The 16,700-nt window shown below is 36.7% G+C and overlaps 1 protein-coding gene across 11 annotated transcripts in view; it reads left to right on the forward strand.

The window, feature by feature from the left end:
* Positions 1–16,700, forward strand: part of LOC131067563 (uncharacterized) — a 225,361-nt gene that overhangs the window by 125,885 nt on the left and 82,776 nt on the right. For all 11 annotated transcript variants that reach the window (XR_009111842.2, XR_009111843.2, XR_009359122.1 and 8 more), the window contains one exon: positions 16,347–16,588. Coding sequence is in view for 6 of the 11 variants with exons in the window: in XM_058002641.2 (XP_057858624.2) it covers positions 16,347–16,588 (242 nt within the window). In the remaining 5 variants the exon portion in view is untranslated. The remainder of the gene's footprint in view (positions 1–16,346; positions 16,589–16,700) is intronic.

Genomic DNA, 16,700 nt, shown 5'->3' on the forward strand with positions numbered 1-16,700 from the left:
TTTTGTCGGACGGATACCTAGGAAGCCTGTAGGGTTTGGATTGAAACCCATGAATCCTAATGTACGTGAAAGTGGGAAACTGAATATACCACAAGCCATATTTCTCTATTAGCTCTATTGCCTCCTTGGACAATCTTCTGTGGATTCCGCCTTGCAACATCCGCGTGATGTACATTGTGAATACGTCATTCACTCTCTTATAGTCTCCAATTCTATACATGCTCAGCTAGGGATAGCACTCATGACTCCTGAATTGTCCTTGCCCATTCCCGACCTCACCTTTGCATGTCAATCCTTTGTATGAAACGAACTGTGCAAGCAGGTATACTAGGTAGGAAGTCATGGTGAATGACTTGGACCGCTCTACATTCGTCAGCTGAAAGTCCAGATTGTCACTTATGATCTTAGACCAATTTACTAATGTCTCTCTAAGACAATCCTGGATGAAATAGAACATCCATCCATCGAATATTGCACCCTGGGGCATCCCCATCACTCTGTTGAGTAGGAATACTAAGTCACTATACTCCTCTTCAAAGTCTGTGCACATGAGTGTCTTGGGAGCCATGGAATGATGAAGCTTAGGCTCAATCATCCACTCTTTGTTTATTATATTCTTACACGCATCCATCTTCTTCGTGTATCGCTCTTTATATTCATCCTTGGTCGCATCCTTCATATCTGTTCCGCATGTAATCCCGAACACCTCAGCAATAACATCCTCAACAAGGTAGGCAATAACAACGCCCTTGGGAGTTTTGATCATTCGCTTGAGAGGATCATAACATCGTGCACACTTTAGGATAAGCTCACTGCATTGTATGGACTGTGGAAATCCGGCGGCATGAAAAATACCTCTTCATAATGTTTACATATGCCGGGGAAGGAATTTGATTTCCGACTCCGAACATCCGTTGTTGCATCTGGTTCAGGTCCAGGAAATGCATGTTTGTATTTATAATCTCCTTCCATTTGGATGAAATCTTGGGCTCTGGATAGAATCTAGTCTCCAGTATCTTCAGCAGTTCTTTCCTTTCCCTAAATCCGGACTTCGACATCGCACCTGTACGAAGCTTGAAGTTAGAACTTAGGAAAATAAATAAAGTTCCGGACTTTCTAAAGATTTTAAGCTAATTAGAGCATAAAGTCAGGAAAATAGTCCATACTCTTGGTAGATCTTGACAATTAGATTCAAAATGTGACAACGTTAGGGCATTGAAACCCTCTATAAAATTTATTAATACCTCCTTATACTTAGAAATTATGCAAATTAAAGTGCAAAGGAATATACTGGATCAACGATGACTAAGGAAAGGTGTGAAAGGTTGTGTTTTCACACAAAGTATGTTTGGGGACACCTTCCGCAGTCAACAATGGAGGTCAACAAAATCTGAAGACAACCTGAAAATTAAACTTTTAAAACATGTTGTAATCACCTAGATATGCATAAATTGATGAGAATCAACCTTCCAAGGCAAACATAAGAAAATTTGAGCATGTATGTAGGGCTGGAAATGAAAACTTAGTCTGAAGACAAATCTGGAAATGAAGTTTTCAGACTTACCAGCACCCTTTGGAATGATAAAATACTCAGAAATAAACTCCGGAATGAAGCAAAAATGCTTCTCAAGTGAAATTGCAAGGTAGGTAGGTGGCTGGAAAAATTTATTTTCTGAGGACAGCACCCCTACAATGGAGTTTCAGGTCTGCAACAATGGAAGATAACTCTGAAAATTGATTGAAAATGTCTCCAATCGGCTCCTTGGGTAAAATCGCTTAAGGCACAAAATAGCTGGGAACAAGATGTAAGTCTGAAAATTGATTTTCCAGCCAGCTATGGAGGTCAAACAAGCTGCAACAATGGAGGACAAACTCAGATCTGCAACATATCAACAAGCTGGGAATGATGGCAGCCACCAAGTGTGAAGGGAATTCACCAAAATAATGGCACAAACACTTGCCAAATCAAAATCGTAATTTCTAGCTATGGCGCCATCCTTGGAAGATCTGAAAAATGTCTTCAATGCACCTCGTATCTGCCAACAATTTGCAACTCAAATCTGAAACAACATGCAATAATGGTGGAAAAATCGCCAAAGTTCATCAAACACCAAAAATCGCCACCTTCCACAAAATCGTGACACCAAAAATGGCGAACTTCACCAAAAATCGAAAATCTGGAAATGGAGGCAATAAACCTCAATGGTAGCAATGGAGAGGATTGCCAAGCTGGAAAAAATGGAGGCCTTCAATCAAACACTTCACTTCAACACTTCGCCAAAATTCGCCAATAAGAGAGAAAAATCGCCAAACATGGAGACACCTGGCAGTTAGAACACCTTGGAAGCTCCTGTAGCAGCAACTAGATTCATTTTAGTCAATAAAAAAGCCCTCCAGGCAAGGCGTTGGACTCCTGGTAGGCCAATTTTGGCATATCATTGTTGAATTCCATTATTTATTGGCATTTGTTAATTAGTGTTATAAAATCAGTCAATCTGAAAATTTCTTTCCAGTTATTAGTTCATGTTTTATCATTGTTGTTCAATTGCATTGCAAATTCCCAAGGCATATATATTACAAAACACAAAAAAAACATAAAACTTAAAATACAAACATATAAAACCAAATTCCCCTACTGCTGGCCAAAGAGATCAAAATCAGAAAACTAAATCAGATTGCTTCAATCAGTACTTGGCATCTTTCACCCATGCTCATGACATAGTTTACATTGGAACGTTATATTCTCATAATCAATGGTCTACCCTAATTTGATTCCTCCCATGTCTAGGGTGATCATGTCTAGAAAAGGTTTATTAGATCAATATTGATATGTATTTAACAGGATTTAGGAGCCTGAGGCTTTTGTTAATTCAGAGTCTGTTATGCATTCTCAAATGGTTGGCTCTATATTTTGTAGACAGGCATTATCTCAGTGCACAAGTAGGAGAAGGGTGAGACAGATCTAGTGGTACAACAATTGGTAAGTCTTTGTGTTACTGGACATATGTGCCCAGTGTTTCATAAAGAGACTTGATTTGCTCAAAAACTGGGGGCCTTCTTTTAATGCCACATTCATTTTTTTCTTTTAGCTGAAAATAGCCATCAAATATCCCTTTGGCATGATCAGGGTGCCCCTGAAACAGAAAGAGTTGAATAAATTTTTATCCAGGTTTTGAGAATTTTTGAACTAGGGTAAGTGCCCATGCATTTGCATATATTTGCTTGTTGTTTAATATCCAAAGTTTGTGCTTCATTTTATATGGTATTGAAGGAATTTGTGAGGTTTTGCCTTGCTTTGATGTTTGCTGTCATTGAATACCACAAGCTTGGTAGCGTTTTAATTTGCACCTTTTGGAGTGACACAAAATGGAACATATGTGTGGTAGAATCACTCTTTGAATTAAAAGATGAAACTCCTTGTAAACAAAAAAACAAACGTACAAATCTTAATCTGAATAGTCTGTACTTGCTAATTTCAATTTCTACATGTGTGTTTTTGTAGCAATTTATGCGTAGCAAACAAAAACAAATGTTCATCTCTCAGCATGCATTACAAACAAATTTAAAAGAAAAACTTGGCACGCTTATGTTGTTTGGCTAAAGGCAAAAATTGAGCAGTGCAAGTACACATAAAGATAGGATTGGTTTAGACAACACAAATGACTCGGTAAATTAGAATAAGGAAATTGTATATAAATCTACAGTTCATTGCAACCTGTAATACAAAATTTACAGTTAACAACAAAAATACACCAATTCACTTCATCTACACCTACAAAAGATGTTATGGGTCTAACACAGTAAGTCTATTCAAAGCTACGACTACCAACTTAACATTTACTGTAATACAAAGTTTTCAATAATTGTTTAGTGAAATTTGACTCCTAATAATTTGAGCAGCAAAATAGGCATACTAAATTCTATTGAATGATACAGTACCATAATAACTAAGGGCCCAAAGCACTTTTTTATAAGGTTTTACAACGCATTGCATGAAAAATAATAGAATCTATCAAACACTTACACTAAAATGATAGATTGCTTGCCTGCAAAGAAAACTTTATTAGAGAATTCCGTTGTTAATACTAAATTTAACTTGGGTAATCTTTAGTTAGCTCCCAATAAGAATATTTGCCAGCTAACTATAAACCTTCTAGAAGGTCTTCTAAAACTAGCTACTGACAATAGACATCTTGGGATATGGCCATCTCTTTGAAAATGGTGACAGCTAAAAATAGTGCTGGCAACAAATAACTCTAGTTAAAAATAGACAAACTTCTCAAGCAACTCTAGACACCATTCTAATGAAGTCTTTTTGTTCTAATCATGGCAGAGCCTCTGAATACACCCTGAAACTCTGATAATTTATCTTGATGTTTTGAATTTTAAAACCATTATTTTCTTTTAATTCCTCTATACCAAATCCTTGTTGAAATCTGCAACTCTGAATGCTCTAAAAACCCCTGAACAAATATAAATTTAGCTTTCCCTATATGCTCTCACCATGTTTATAGGCTAAGTTGTCGGTTCGGGTTCGGGTTCGACGAACTGGTTCGCCGGTACATCAAAATTTTAAAATGGGGTTTTGATTCATTAGTACAAAAACATATAAAAATTAAAAATATATACATATTTTTAGTATATAATAATATTTATAAATCTTATATATATGATATTAATAAGATTCATCTATAATATTATAATATAATAATTAAATTATAAAGAAAACTAATATTAATAAAATATATATATATATATATATATATATATTATATATACATATATTACACACACACACACACACATATATATATTTCCACCTTAGATAAATTATAAAATATAAAAATACAAATATATTTAAAAATTAACATAAATATTATAAATACTAGAATATATTAATTTAACATAGCTAAATCAAATATTTTCAAAAATTGAAACTTTATTCTTCTAAAATTATTTCGGCTCCACCCGACTCTGCTTCAGGCATCATCGGTGACAGATTCTTCTACAAAATAAAAATTATTTCCAAATGGTGGTTGTTACAAGTAGACCCACTTTGACGCTCGGTTGTTTCAAACTAGTTTGAACGAAGTCAAACTTTGAACAATGGAGTCTACTCGATACGGTTGGAGTAGGAGAGAGAGGTAGCTTCCGATCTTTTGATAGCTTTGATCTGTAGCAACTAGACTCTAGATCCTCCCACTTTACAAGTAGGCCGGTGACAGATGACAAATTTGCCTTGCACAAAATTTGACAGAGCAGATTGCCAAACCTTATGCTAATCGAATCGGTATCTCAGACCAGTTGCGAATCGGACCCGGATCAGGCTAGGCAATCGACAAACCTGGTAACTTAGTTTATAGGTTAATGATCATCTGCTGAAAGACAAAAATCCTAACTAGCTCCTAATGACCTCTACAAGCATTGCAACACCACATTGTTTGCAAATCTCCTTTGATGAAAATCAAGTTATTGACATTCAAATACTTTGAATGAAAAATGGGAGAAATAAGTTCTCATTGTTTGTTCTTGCAATAATTGAAATGTTAATGGGGATTATTTCCAAATGCAAAAACCCTAACTACCTCCTCATGACCTCTACAAGATTTGTAACAGCAAAACTCTTCAGAAATCTCCTTTGATGAAAATCAAGTTATTGCTCTTCAAATACTTCAAGTGAAGAATGGGAGAAATATATTCTCACTATTTGTTCTTGCAATGATTTAAATGCTATTGATGATCATTTTCATCCTCCCTGCTTCGTCGGTGACCCTATCAATAAATTCTCAACTTTCTTATGTGTTTGAACCGTTGTTTCAAGAATCGAAGACCATGCCGGTGATAACTCCTCCAAGGAATATGCAAAGGACTATTGGTGTTATGTTTTCAAAACCGTAGGTTTATACTAAAGACTCAACCTTGGGCAGTCTCACATCATGACTGAAATTTACCACAAAACCCAAATTGAATTGCTCAAGTTTCTGTGGATATAATGAAAAAATCTCTGCTGAAATGATGAATGTTGTCTCAGATATGACTGCGTAGACAACTGATGTTTGATATGAATCCTTTGAATTTCACACTTTAACCAAGATTGAATAACAATTCGCTGATGAAGAATAAATAATGAGGAGCTATGATGAATTCACTGCTGATTGGACTGCTGCATAGGGTCATTGTCCACGAAATCCCTGCTGCTTATATACCCTGCTTCTATGAAGAAAATAAACCTTATCTTCCACTGCTATGAATATTACACTTGCTGTAGGTGCTGAAGATCCTGCTCTGTTGAATTAAATGACATTTATGGGTGCACACCCTTCACTACTTCTGTGAGGTCTGACATAGGGTAAACCAAATCACCTTTATATAAGCGTGATAGGACATGAAAATGACGAGTTTTCATCTAAAATTTTAGGCGCTTTCAAAAATATATTTGTGTTCTTTATGGTGCATCTGACAACCTGTTTTTGCATATTTTGAAAACCTAATATATATTAGAATATTTAATTATATTTTATTTATTCTTTTATTAATGATCATTTAGCTTTTTAGCTTTTTTAGTTTATTAAGTGAAACTATTGCTTTTTATTAAAGATGCATAGTTAGCTTTTAGTATTTAGCTTTTTAAGCTTTATTTATTATTTAAGCTTTTTATAGCTTATTAGTTTTCACTTAAATGACTTGTTCTTTTTATAGAACATCGTCTTAGTAAACTCTATATATACGTTTGTATATCGTTCAATAAATTATCCAATTATTTTTCATGGTATCAGAGCATGAAAATTTAAAATTTTCGAAATTTTTTTATGAAAATTTTTAAAAGTTTTTCCTAAGAGATTTTTTCTGAAATATTGCAGTTAGTTTTTTTTGCAGATTTCTTTCCTAGATTCGAGGGTTTCATGGATTTTTATTCTCCAAATCGTGTTTTACGATTTTCATGATTTTGTTGGGCGAATTTTTTTCTCTACAACTGCTTGAGGGTTTCTGACACGGGATTTTTTTTTTATGTTTTCACAGATTTACAACCCGCGTTTTCGCCAAAACCCTCCGCGCCATTTTTCTTGCGACTGTGCATCCCATGATTTTTTTGTCTTTTTAAGCACAATTTTTGCGTTTGGAAAATCGCGATTTTGCTGCAGAGGTAGCGTTTGGAAAATCGTGATTTTTGCGGTTTTTCAAACCCGCATTTTTCGCAATCTGTTTTTTCCGGCGACAGGTGGATTTATTTCGCGATTTCCTGTGTTTTCCGACGACGGCGGCAAATGCTAACTTAAGTCACGATTTTCAGTGTATCGCAATTTTTGGCTCTCTGATTTTGGGTTTATTACAACGATTTTCTCCTGTGTTTTGTTTGCGATTTCTGAGATTTTTGTGGGCATCGGGTTTTCCACGAATTTTGGTGTCTTTTGGGTGTCGTTTCTGCTGTAAATCCAAGTTAGGGTTTTTTACCCTATTTTTTTACGTTTTTTTTTAAGAGTCTTTTTTTTCAAATAAAAAATCAGAGGTATTCTTTTCTGCAATTTATTATTTTTTTCTAATTACTTTCATGATAATTTCAAGTTATAAATTTGCAGAAAATTTCAATTTTTGGGTTTCTCCCAAACCTTGAAATTTGTGCATTGGGATTCGTGCCTCGAATTTTGCTCCAGGTTTTCAAATTTTTTTGCTGCTATTTGTATTCTGATTTTTTAATCAGATTGATTCTTCTATCTCTTGCTTTCACTCGGTTTACCTCGTTCAACCTTGGTTTCTGTGATGGCATCTTCGACCAACATCATGTTGGAGCACAGTTAGAAGTTCAACGGCCGCAACTACAACACCTGGAAACAGTGCATGCTTACCATTTTTGAGTATCATTTCCTTGATTAGATTGTTTTGGGCAAGGAATCTTGTCCTACAACAACAGGTGATGATCAAGGCAAACATGATGTGAAGAATCGAGAGGCTGTCATGCTTATTAAACTCTCAGTCACAGATGATCAACTACCTCAGGTACCTTCTGGTAAAACAGCTAAAGAGATCAGGGATCTCTTGAAGGATCTTCATGAATCGTTCGACAAGAGCCAAGCTTTCTTTCTGAAGAATATGTTGTTTTCTATCATGATGGATGGGAAGTCATCTATCCAGGCATATCTTATGAAGATCAAGGACATCCGTGACCAGTTGGAAGCTATAGGTTGAACCATGGTGGAAGAGGATATGGTAGTGATCATGCTGAAAAGCCTTCCTAGATTCTACGAGCACTTCATTGATACGCTGAATATGCCATCTACTAGTGTTGATTTGAAGTTTCCCAATCTCTGCAACAAGTTTCTACAATAGGATCGATGGAAGCAACAGTTTGGAAGCAGCGCTAGTTCATCCACTTAACAAGTCTTCACAACCACAACTTTGAATAAGAACAAGGGTAAAGCTCCGTCCTTCCAGCAGAAAGGACAAGGTCAAGGTCAACCTCACCAGTCTTCAAAGAAGAAGAGCTTATAGTGTTCCTAGTGTCATATATATGGCCATTTGGTGAAAGATTGCCGGAAATTGATAGCATCCTAGCAATCCAAAAGGGAGGGTCCAAGCAAAAAGCCAATTCTGCCACGCATCCTGATCAAAAGGAATCTGCCTTCTATACGTTCATGGCCCAAACCCCATCTGATGATATTCAATCATTAGCCAGGTACATTGACTCTGGAGCCTCTCGGCATTTCACACATCGCCGGGATTGGTTTACTGAGTACATGCCTTTCACTGATTCAGCGATCTTTGGTGGAGGCGAAGAGTATACTATCGTCGGCAAGGGCAACATTCAGATTTCATCTGGTGGGAGGTATTTGATACTCCTCAATGTATACTTTGTACCTGGTATGAAGCTCAATCTACTGTTAGTCAGTCAGATTATGCAACATTCACCACAACTAGATGTCGTGTTCGGGTTGCACAAGTGCAACATTGTTGACAGGGAGACTTGCACTACAGTTGCAGTTGGCATTGAGGATCATGGTCTTTATAGACTTGTTGATTCTAGTGGTTCTTAGGAGCTCGCCATGGCAGCTAGGAGTACTTCCATCAACACTCTTTGGCATCAGCGATATGGTCATCGTAATGTCCACTATCTCTCTCAGTTGGTTCGGGAGGATCTAGTTGCAGGATTACCTGAGATTTAAACTCAGAATCATGGAGTTTGCAGAGCTTTTCAAGCTGGAAAGCAACATAGGACTCCGTTTTCAGATGAAGACGCTTGGAGAGCATTGAAGGTCTTGCAGCTCGTTCATGCGGATATCTGTGGTCCCATGAACACTCCATTAGTCACTGGATGCAGGTATTTTCTATTGTTTGTTGATGATTTCAGTAGACGTATGTGGGTATATTTTCTCAAACAGAAATCAGATGTGTTCACCATGTTTTAGAAGTTTAAGGCCTTAGTGGAAAAAGAGTGTGGCTGTCAGATAGTCACTCTTCGTTTCGAAAATGGAGGGAAATTTTGTTCTAGAGAGCTCACCAACTTTAGTGCCTCACATGGCATTAAGCATCAGCTTACCACACTTACACTCCTCAGTAGAATGATGTTGTTGAACGCAGGAACCGTACAGTCACTGAGATGGCTTGATCTATGTTGGAGCATAGAAATGTTCCAAAGCAGTTTTGGGCGGAAGCAGTCTACCTTCTGAACCGGTCTCCCACAAAGGCTGTTAAGAAGATGACTCCAGAGGAAGCTTGGTCTGGCAGGAAGCCCAAAATCAGTCATTGAAAGTTTTTGACTCTGTAGCTTATGTTTGGATTCCAGGTGCCAAGTGCACCAAACTGTATTCAAAGAGTTAAAAATTGATGCTCACTAGCTACAATGACAACCATAAGGCTTATCGGCTGATTGATGTAGACATTGATCGTCTCATATTCAACCGCGATGTAGTATTTGATGAAGAACGAGGGCCTTTTCAGCCTTCTCCTGATTTGAGCATTAATGATCAACCTCTAGAGGCTACAAATATGGGTGTTCACCTTCCCTTAGCTCCACCTGATGGGAGGGATTTAGTTGACTCTATAGTTGTGGGGTCTCCTAGGCATGACATTGCACCACCTGACTTTCCTTAGGATCTTCCGTATCCACATCCAGAGGAGCTTGCTCCAGATATTCCAGGTAATCTTCTTCATCCTGCAGTAGATGTTGGTACTTCTAATCTCCAGCCTAAGTGGTGGGCCAAGACCATTGGTGATCTTCGTAATGATGAGCTCATTGAGGGTAGATCAGCTAGAGGCAAGAACAAGCAAAACACAGTTAATTTTGCTCTTATGGCCAACATTCACAGTATTTATGAGCCTCAGACATATACAGAGGCTAAAGGTGTACTTGAGTGGGAACAGGCTATGGTAGCTGAGCAACATAGTCTTTTGAAAAACAACACTTGGGTATTGTCAGATCTTCCTCCAAGGAAGAAGCCAATTGGCTGCAAATGGGTGTTTAAAGTCAAGTATAAAGCTGATGGAACCCTTGATAAGTACAAGGCTCGATTAGTAGCAAAAGGGTTTTCACAGAAGGAGGGCATCAACTATGAGGAGACATTTGCTTCCACAACCAAGTTGAGTACCATTCGGCTTGTCATCGCTCTCTCAGCTCAGTTTGGATGGAAAGTTCATCAAATGGATGTCAAGAGTGCCTTTCTCAATGGTGATTTGCAGGAAGAAGTCTACATGATGCAGCCTCCAGGTTTGAAGGTTGCCGGTAAGGGACACTAGGTATGTAGACTAGTCAAAGCACTCTATGGCCTCAAACAGGCTCCTCGTGCATGGTACATAAAAATTGATAGGTACTTGATTGATCAAGGCTTTCAGAGGAGTCCTTCAAATTCCAATTTGTATGTCAAACATACTAGTGACGATATTCTATTGCTAGTAGTCTATGTTGATGATCTCATCATTACTGGTAGTGCAGCACATTTGATCATGTAGATCAAACCGAATTTGTGTAAGCATTTTGATATGACAGATTTGGGACTTCTCCATTATTGTCTCGATGTAGAGGTTTGGAAGACTGATAGCCACATATTCATTTCTCAGTCAAAGTATGCCAAGAGCCTGCTGGATAAGTTTCAAATGCAAGATTGCAAACTTGCATCTGCACCTATGGAGATAGGGCTGAAATTATCAGCCAAATCAGATTCACCTGTAGTGGATGTGTCTTCATTCAGGCAACTAGTGGGCAGCCTCATCTATCTCACCGCCACTAGACCTGACATCAATTATGCTGTGAGCTATATTTCTCACTTCATGTCAGCCCCAAAAGTTGATCATTGGGTTGCAGTGAAGCGTGTGCTAAGATATGTGAAGGGCACTCCTGATTTTGGCATTCTGTACAGCAGAAGCAAAGATCCTAGGCTGGTTGGTTTCACAGACTTAGATTGGGCAGGTTGTGTTGATGACAGAAAGTCAACTTTTGGGTATGTTTTCAGCTTGGGCACAGGGGCAGTCACATGGACCAACAAGAAACAATAGGCAATAGCTCTTTCCTCGACCGAAGAAGAGTATCGGGGAACTGTTAAGGCAGCATGTGAGGCAATATGGCTACGTAGGATGCTTGCAGACATGCAAATGTCTCAACTAGGACCTACTTCCTTGTTTTGTGATAATCAAGAGGTTCTGAAATTAGCCAAATATCCAGTCTTCCATGAGCGGACAAAGCATGTGGAGCTTCATTGTCATTTAATCCGCAAGCATGTTGAAGATGGATAAGTGATATTGCAGTACATTCCTGCAGAAGATCAGACTGCAAATATCCTCACCAAGTCTTTGAGCCCGACAAAGTTTCTCAAATTTAGAGGGCAACTTGGTGTAGTAGATAGAATGACCATTAAGGGAGGGTATTAGAATATCTAATTATATTTTATTTATTCTTTAATTAATGATCATTTAGCTTTTTAGCATTTTTAGTTTACTAAGTGAAACTATTGCTTCTTATTAAAGACGCATAGTTAGCTTTTAGTATTTAGCTTTTTAGCTTTTTTAGTTTATTAAGTGAAACTATTGCTTCTTATTAAAGATGCATAGTTAGCTTTTAGTATTTAGCTTTTTAAGCTTTTTATAGCTTATTAGTTTTCACTTAAATGACTTGTTCTTTTTATAGAACATCGTCTTTGTAAACTCTATATATACATTTGTATATCGCTCAATAAATTATCAAATTATTTTTCAATTTAGGCAACTCCTGTTATATATGTTTGATCACGTTGTTGCAATCTTTAACCGAAAACATGATTTCTGCCCTTTACCGCTGCAGTAAGAAGTGATTGGAAACACTATTAGCTTACCTTGTTGATGTTCTCATGGTGACTGACATTTTAAGATTCATGACTTGACACATGCTTTTGAAAGCCCGATTTTGTTGATCCAGCAAAAATCTGAATGGAAGACGACATAAACAAACAAGACAAATTTGGAACATAATGTTAGGTTTTGTTGGATAGACAAGGATTTTGTTTGAAGTTTGACTCATGACAAAAAGTTTCATATGGGTGCAAGAAGATTTAAAATTTTTTAATTTTGGAGTGAAGGAGAACTGGCATGCAATGGAGAGGAGGCCATGGCCTTCCTCCTGTTCGGGGTAAATTTTGATTAGTGTTGAATGGAAGGAGAGGGCTATGTAAGGGTCTGGTTTCTTGCTACATGGGAGAGATCTAAAATGGCTGGCAATAGAAGAATTGTCCTTATCATTTTACTTATGCATTCACCATGCAACCGTGCAGCCTCTTTCAGTAGAATCAAATGGATATAAACCAATGTTGCATGAATATGAATTCAAGTACAGATATGGAAATGAGATATAGATATGGAAATGAGATACGGATATGCCTATTTTTCAAGACCTCCTAATATGGATACAGTTGGATATGAAAAATTATACATATTATAACACAACTCTATGTTTGTGTGTGTGTGTGTGTATGTGTAATTGTTTTGATTTAAAAAACAAAGAGATATATTTTCGCATTTAAATCTAAATAAAGATAATAGACTAAATATGATTTAAAAATATCTTAAATTTAAATATATATAAAAGAATAATTAATAACGAATAGTATGTTGGGTGAAAATTTTGTAGTGAAGGTTTACAAAATGCGAGTTTCACGTATGTGAGATAATACTTCTCAGAAGGCAAGTTATAATCTCTCCTCGTTATAAGAGAAGGCTCCCTCTTTCTATTGCAATTTCTATCTATTCTTAATCTACCTGCTAATTTTATACTAATCTAAGATGATACTACAACTTGATTCTCTTTTTTCAGAATAAGTTTTATCTTATTCTCTATCTAGAACAGAGTAACAAAATGTTTCTAACTTGTAGTAATTTTAAGAATCTATGTTAATTGTAAGCAAAGTGAGTACAAAGCCTCCCGTTGCTCCCTTTTTTTGAAAATAACTTTGGGATGTGAAAGTAATAATAAAGCTCAAAGTCTTCTTTTCATCACTTTCCTATCAACTTTTACAAATAGATGACTCTTACAATAAAATTTCAAGTACAACCAAGCAGAATTATTTAAGAAGCTCATGAAAGTTCAAAGACTTTCCATGATTTCCTATAAAGCTTCAAGGACAAATATGAAATACGTGTAGCTCAAAGACTTCAACATACACTTCACCTTAAATACACAAACGTAGAAGGTAAAAACAGCACAAAGACTGCAAGTTATATCTTTGCTTGAGCATGAAACATTAGCTTCAAATGTGATAAGCAACTCAAAGACTACAAGATCAAGTTTGACAATATAGCATTAATTATAAACACAATAAGCAGCTCAAAGACTACAAGTTTGGGTTTAAATCTCTTTCAAATAACACCAAAATGCTCACAATCAACTCCGAATAATGTCGTCACATTACAACTTATTCCAACACAAAGATTGAAAGCAACTTGTCTCTTTTATTGATTGCAATTTGATTTACATCTAAAACAAAAGTTTTAGAGTGCTTCCCAAACTGGCAGAGTTTTGTTGCATTGCAAAAAGATAGATTATTACAATGAGCACCCTCATATATATTGAGGAGGTGTAGTGAGCAAAAATAGGAAAAACTCAACTATGACTAAGTCAAAAGTAAAGTTCAATTTGACTTAGGACACATGCAGTCCTATATGTGTACTAGTGCATACATAGAATGACACTTGAGGTGTCGATTGGAATTACAAAATGCCACTGCACTAGAGATGCATAAAAATGACAAAGTGTCCAGAGACACATCTTTATTATGATCATCCTTCTTTAGAAAATCTTCATATTGTTACCAGGTAGCCTGTATTTCAGAATCATCTGGTGTTCGCGATGCTTGATACCATTGAGGATGGGATGAAGAGCAGATAAGAGTCTTGCTTCTTGAACTTCGTTGTCTTTTCCTTGGAGATGGTTCTGAGTCCGACATTTAAATAGCATTGTAGCATTGGGAAAACATCAGCAATTGTAAAGAACAATCATCAACTATCTTGATCATTTGAACTGAACAGGATCATGTATGTACTGAATTTGGTGCCATTAGGGCTACAAAACCCCTCATTGTATCATGGTAGAACAAGTGTAAATCGGGCCTACGGATCCTATTTACGAGTGTGCATTTTGGCTTGAATTACACTAAAGGCTAAGTGTGGCTAAAAGGTGCAGTTCAGGTTCGTAGACCCAAACTACACTTAGGAAAAACAAGGGTCAGGTGTATATCGAACCTACAGGTCCAAACTATTCTAAAAAAAGTGCAAGTTAGGTGCAGTTCGGGTCTATGGATCCGAACTACACCAAGATAGGTGCAATTCGGGTCTACGGATCCGAACTACACCAAAACAGGTTCAGTTTGGGTCTATGGATCTGAACTACACCAAGACAGGTGTAGTTCGGGTCTATGGATCGGAACTACACCAAGACAAACTATGCAAGTTGAAAATCGGATTTAAGACCGAATTTAACACCAAAATCAACAAAGGTGGAATAAAACTAACTCCTAAAAGGCATTTTGTTCAATCTTTCAAGTTGACATCTTGAGACTTCAAATTGAGATGATTTTTCGAGGGCCAAGTCACGAACGGAGACAATGGAATTTTAAATCGATCAACATGCTTAGAACACATGGGCTACAAACTGGACAAAATTCGTAGGGGTTATCCTACAATTTTTGGCAAGCCAAAATTGAGGATAACATAGTAGACATACACATTAATAAAATAAAACTATTATTAATTAAATAAAAAATGGTTGATAATAAAAATAAAATTTACAAAGTGAAAAAAAACAAAAATTAAAATTAGAGCGAAAATTGCCTAAAGTTACACAAATTTGATGTGAAATGTTAAATGGGATGGTGTACCTTCACTTTGAGCTCTATGGAAGGCAGTTGCACTCTAGGATCTCTGCATTGAATCTGCACCTTCTACATTTGTAAGAATTTTTTCATATTTCTTCGTTTACTAGGTTCTTTTTTGATCTCTCCTCTCAATATGGTCGTTATGCCGTTGGAATCATTTGATTGATGGAGGCCCCTTGCTGAATAGAATTTTTTTTGAAGTAAAGTCCTCCTTACTAACCCTTGGTCATGAAGACTTTCCTTTGGTTGAGGGAATCTTTCTTTTTCTTTAAATGTTTGTTGCTCTCTTCCTCCAAAGTTAAAGGTTCTTGCTTGCAATTCCATGCAAGTGCTTTCAAATTCTTTCAAATGTGAAAGGTGTAGATTCAATGCAAAGAGCTCGGTGTCCATGTACACTGTCACATCAAATAAATCAACATATAAAAGAAAACAAATTAACAAACAATACAAATGCAGGTGGTTAAAGGACACAAGGAAAACTTTGGACAAAAGACACATGGTAGAGAGTGAGGAAAACACATGGCAGAGATTTTTTTTCTGGTTACATTTTACATGGATACAACACAATCTTTCAAAATGTTGAATTATTCGGCAGAGCTCTAAATTTACCCCAGAATAAGGGCACAGATGGTATCTAGGCTATATTATAAGTGTATTCGTATTGGGTATGCTGGTATCCATACTGGGTAAGATGGTATGCGTACCAAGAGGGTGGCATATCCTGCAACTTTGATTCAAATAGTTTTTGATTGTTGAATATGATAATTAGAAAGAGTCTTGTGAAAATCATTCCTTTATGAAGATCACTTCTGGACTAATTGATTTGGAAGGTGCTTATCATTTCTTTCTTGGTGCTACCATCTATCTCATTGGAGTGTTATAAAGAACTAATATGTTGGGTAACATTCTTTTTGCAAACTCTTATGACAAGTCATTTCATTGCAGATGTTTCAGGTTGAATGCATATGTTTATAAACATATTTACCTTTTTTTTTGTAACTTCAAATGTTTGTGCCCTAGGATCTGAATATTGGGACTGCATTATGGCTAGCAGCTTGTGGTGATGGATGGGTGGAAGAAGAGGAATTTTGTCAGGGAGAAGATGAGTGTCACTTCAATGAATCTCATTTACTTTCGAATAAAAATAGAAAGTTCAAGCGCACAAAGTATAAGTCAGAGGCACGAATTTTGTTTGTTGGTTCTGGAGCTGATGAGCAATGTGCTGGTTATGGAAGGCACAGGACCAAATTTAGGCTAGGAGGGTGAGTTATTTTCTAAAGCATCAAATCTTTCTTTGTTATTTAGAAAGTTGTAACCATGCAGATGCTTGTTATGAGATCAATTATGCTGTTTGTTAATTCCTAGTTTTCTGCT

The sequence above is a fragment of the Cryptomeria japonica genome, chromosome 10 (genome assembly GCF_030272615.1).
Source record: "Cryptomeria japonica chromosome 10, Sugi_1.0, whole genome shotgun sequence".
In the NCBI taxonomy this organism is placed as follows: Eukaryota; Viridiplantae; Streptophyta; class Pinopsida; order Cupressales; family Cupressaceae; genus Cryptomeria; species Cryptomeria japonica.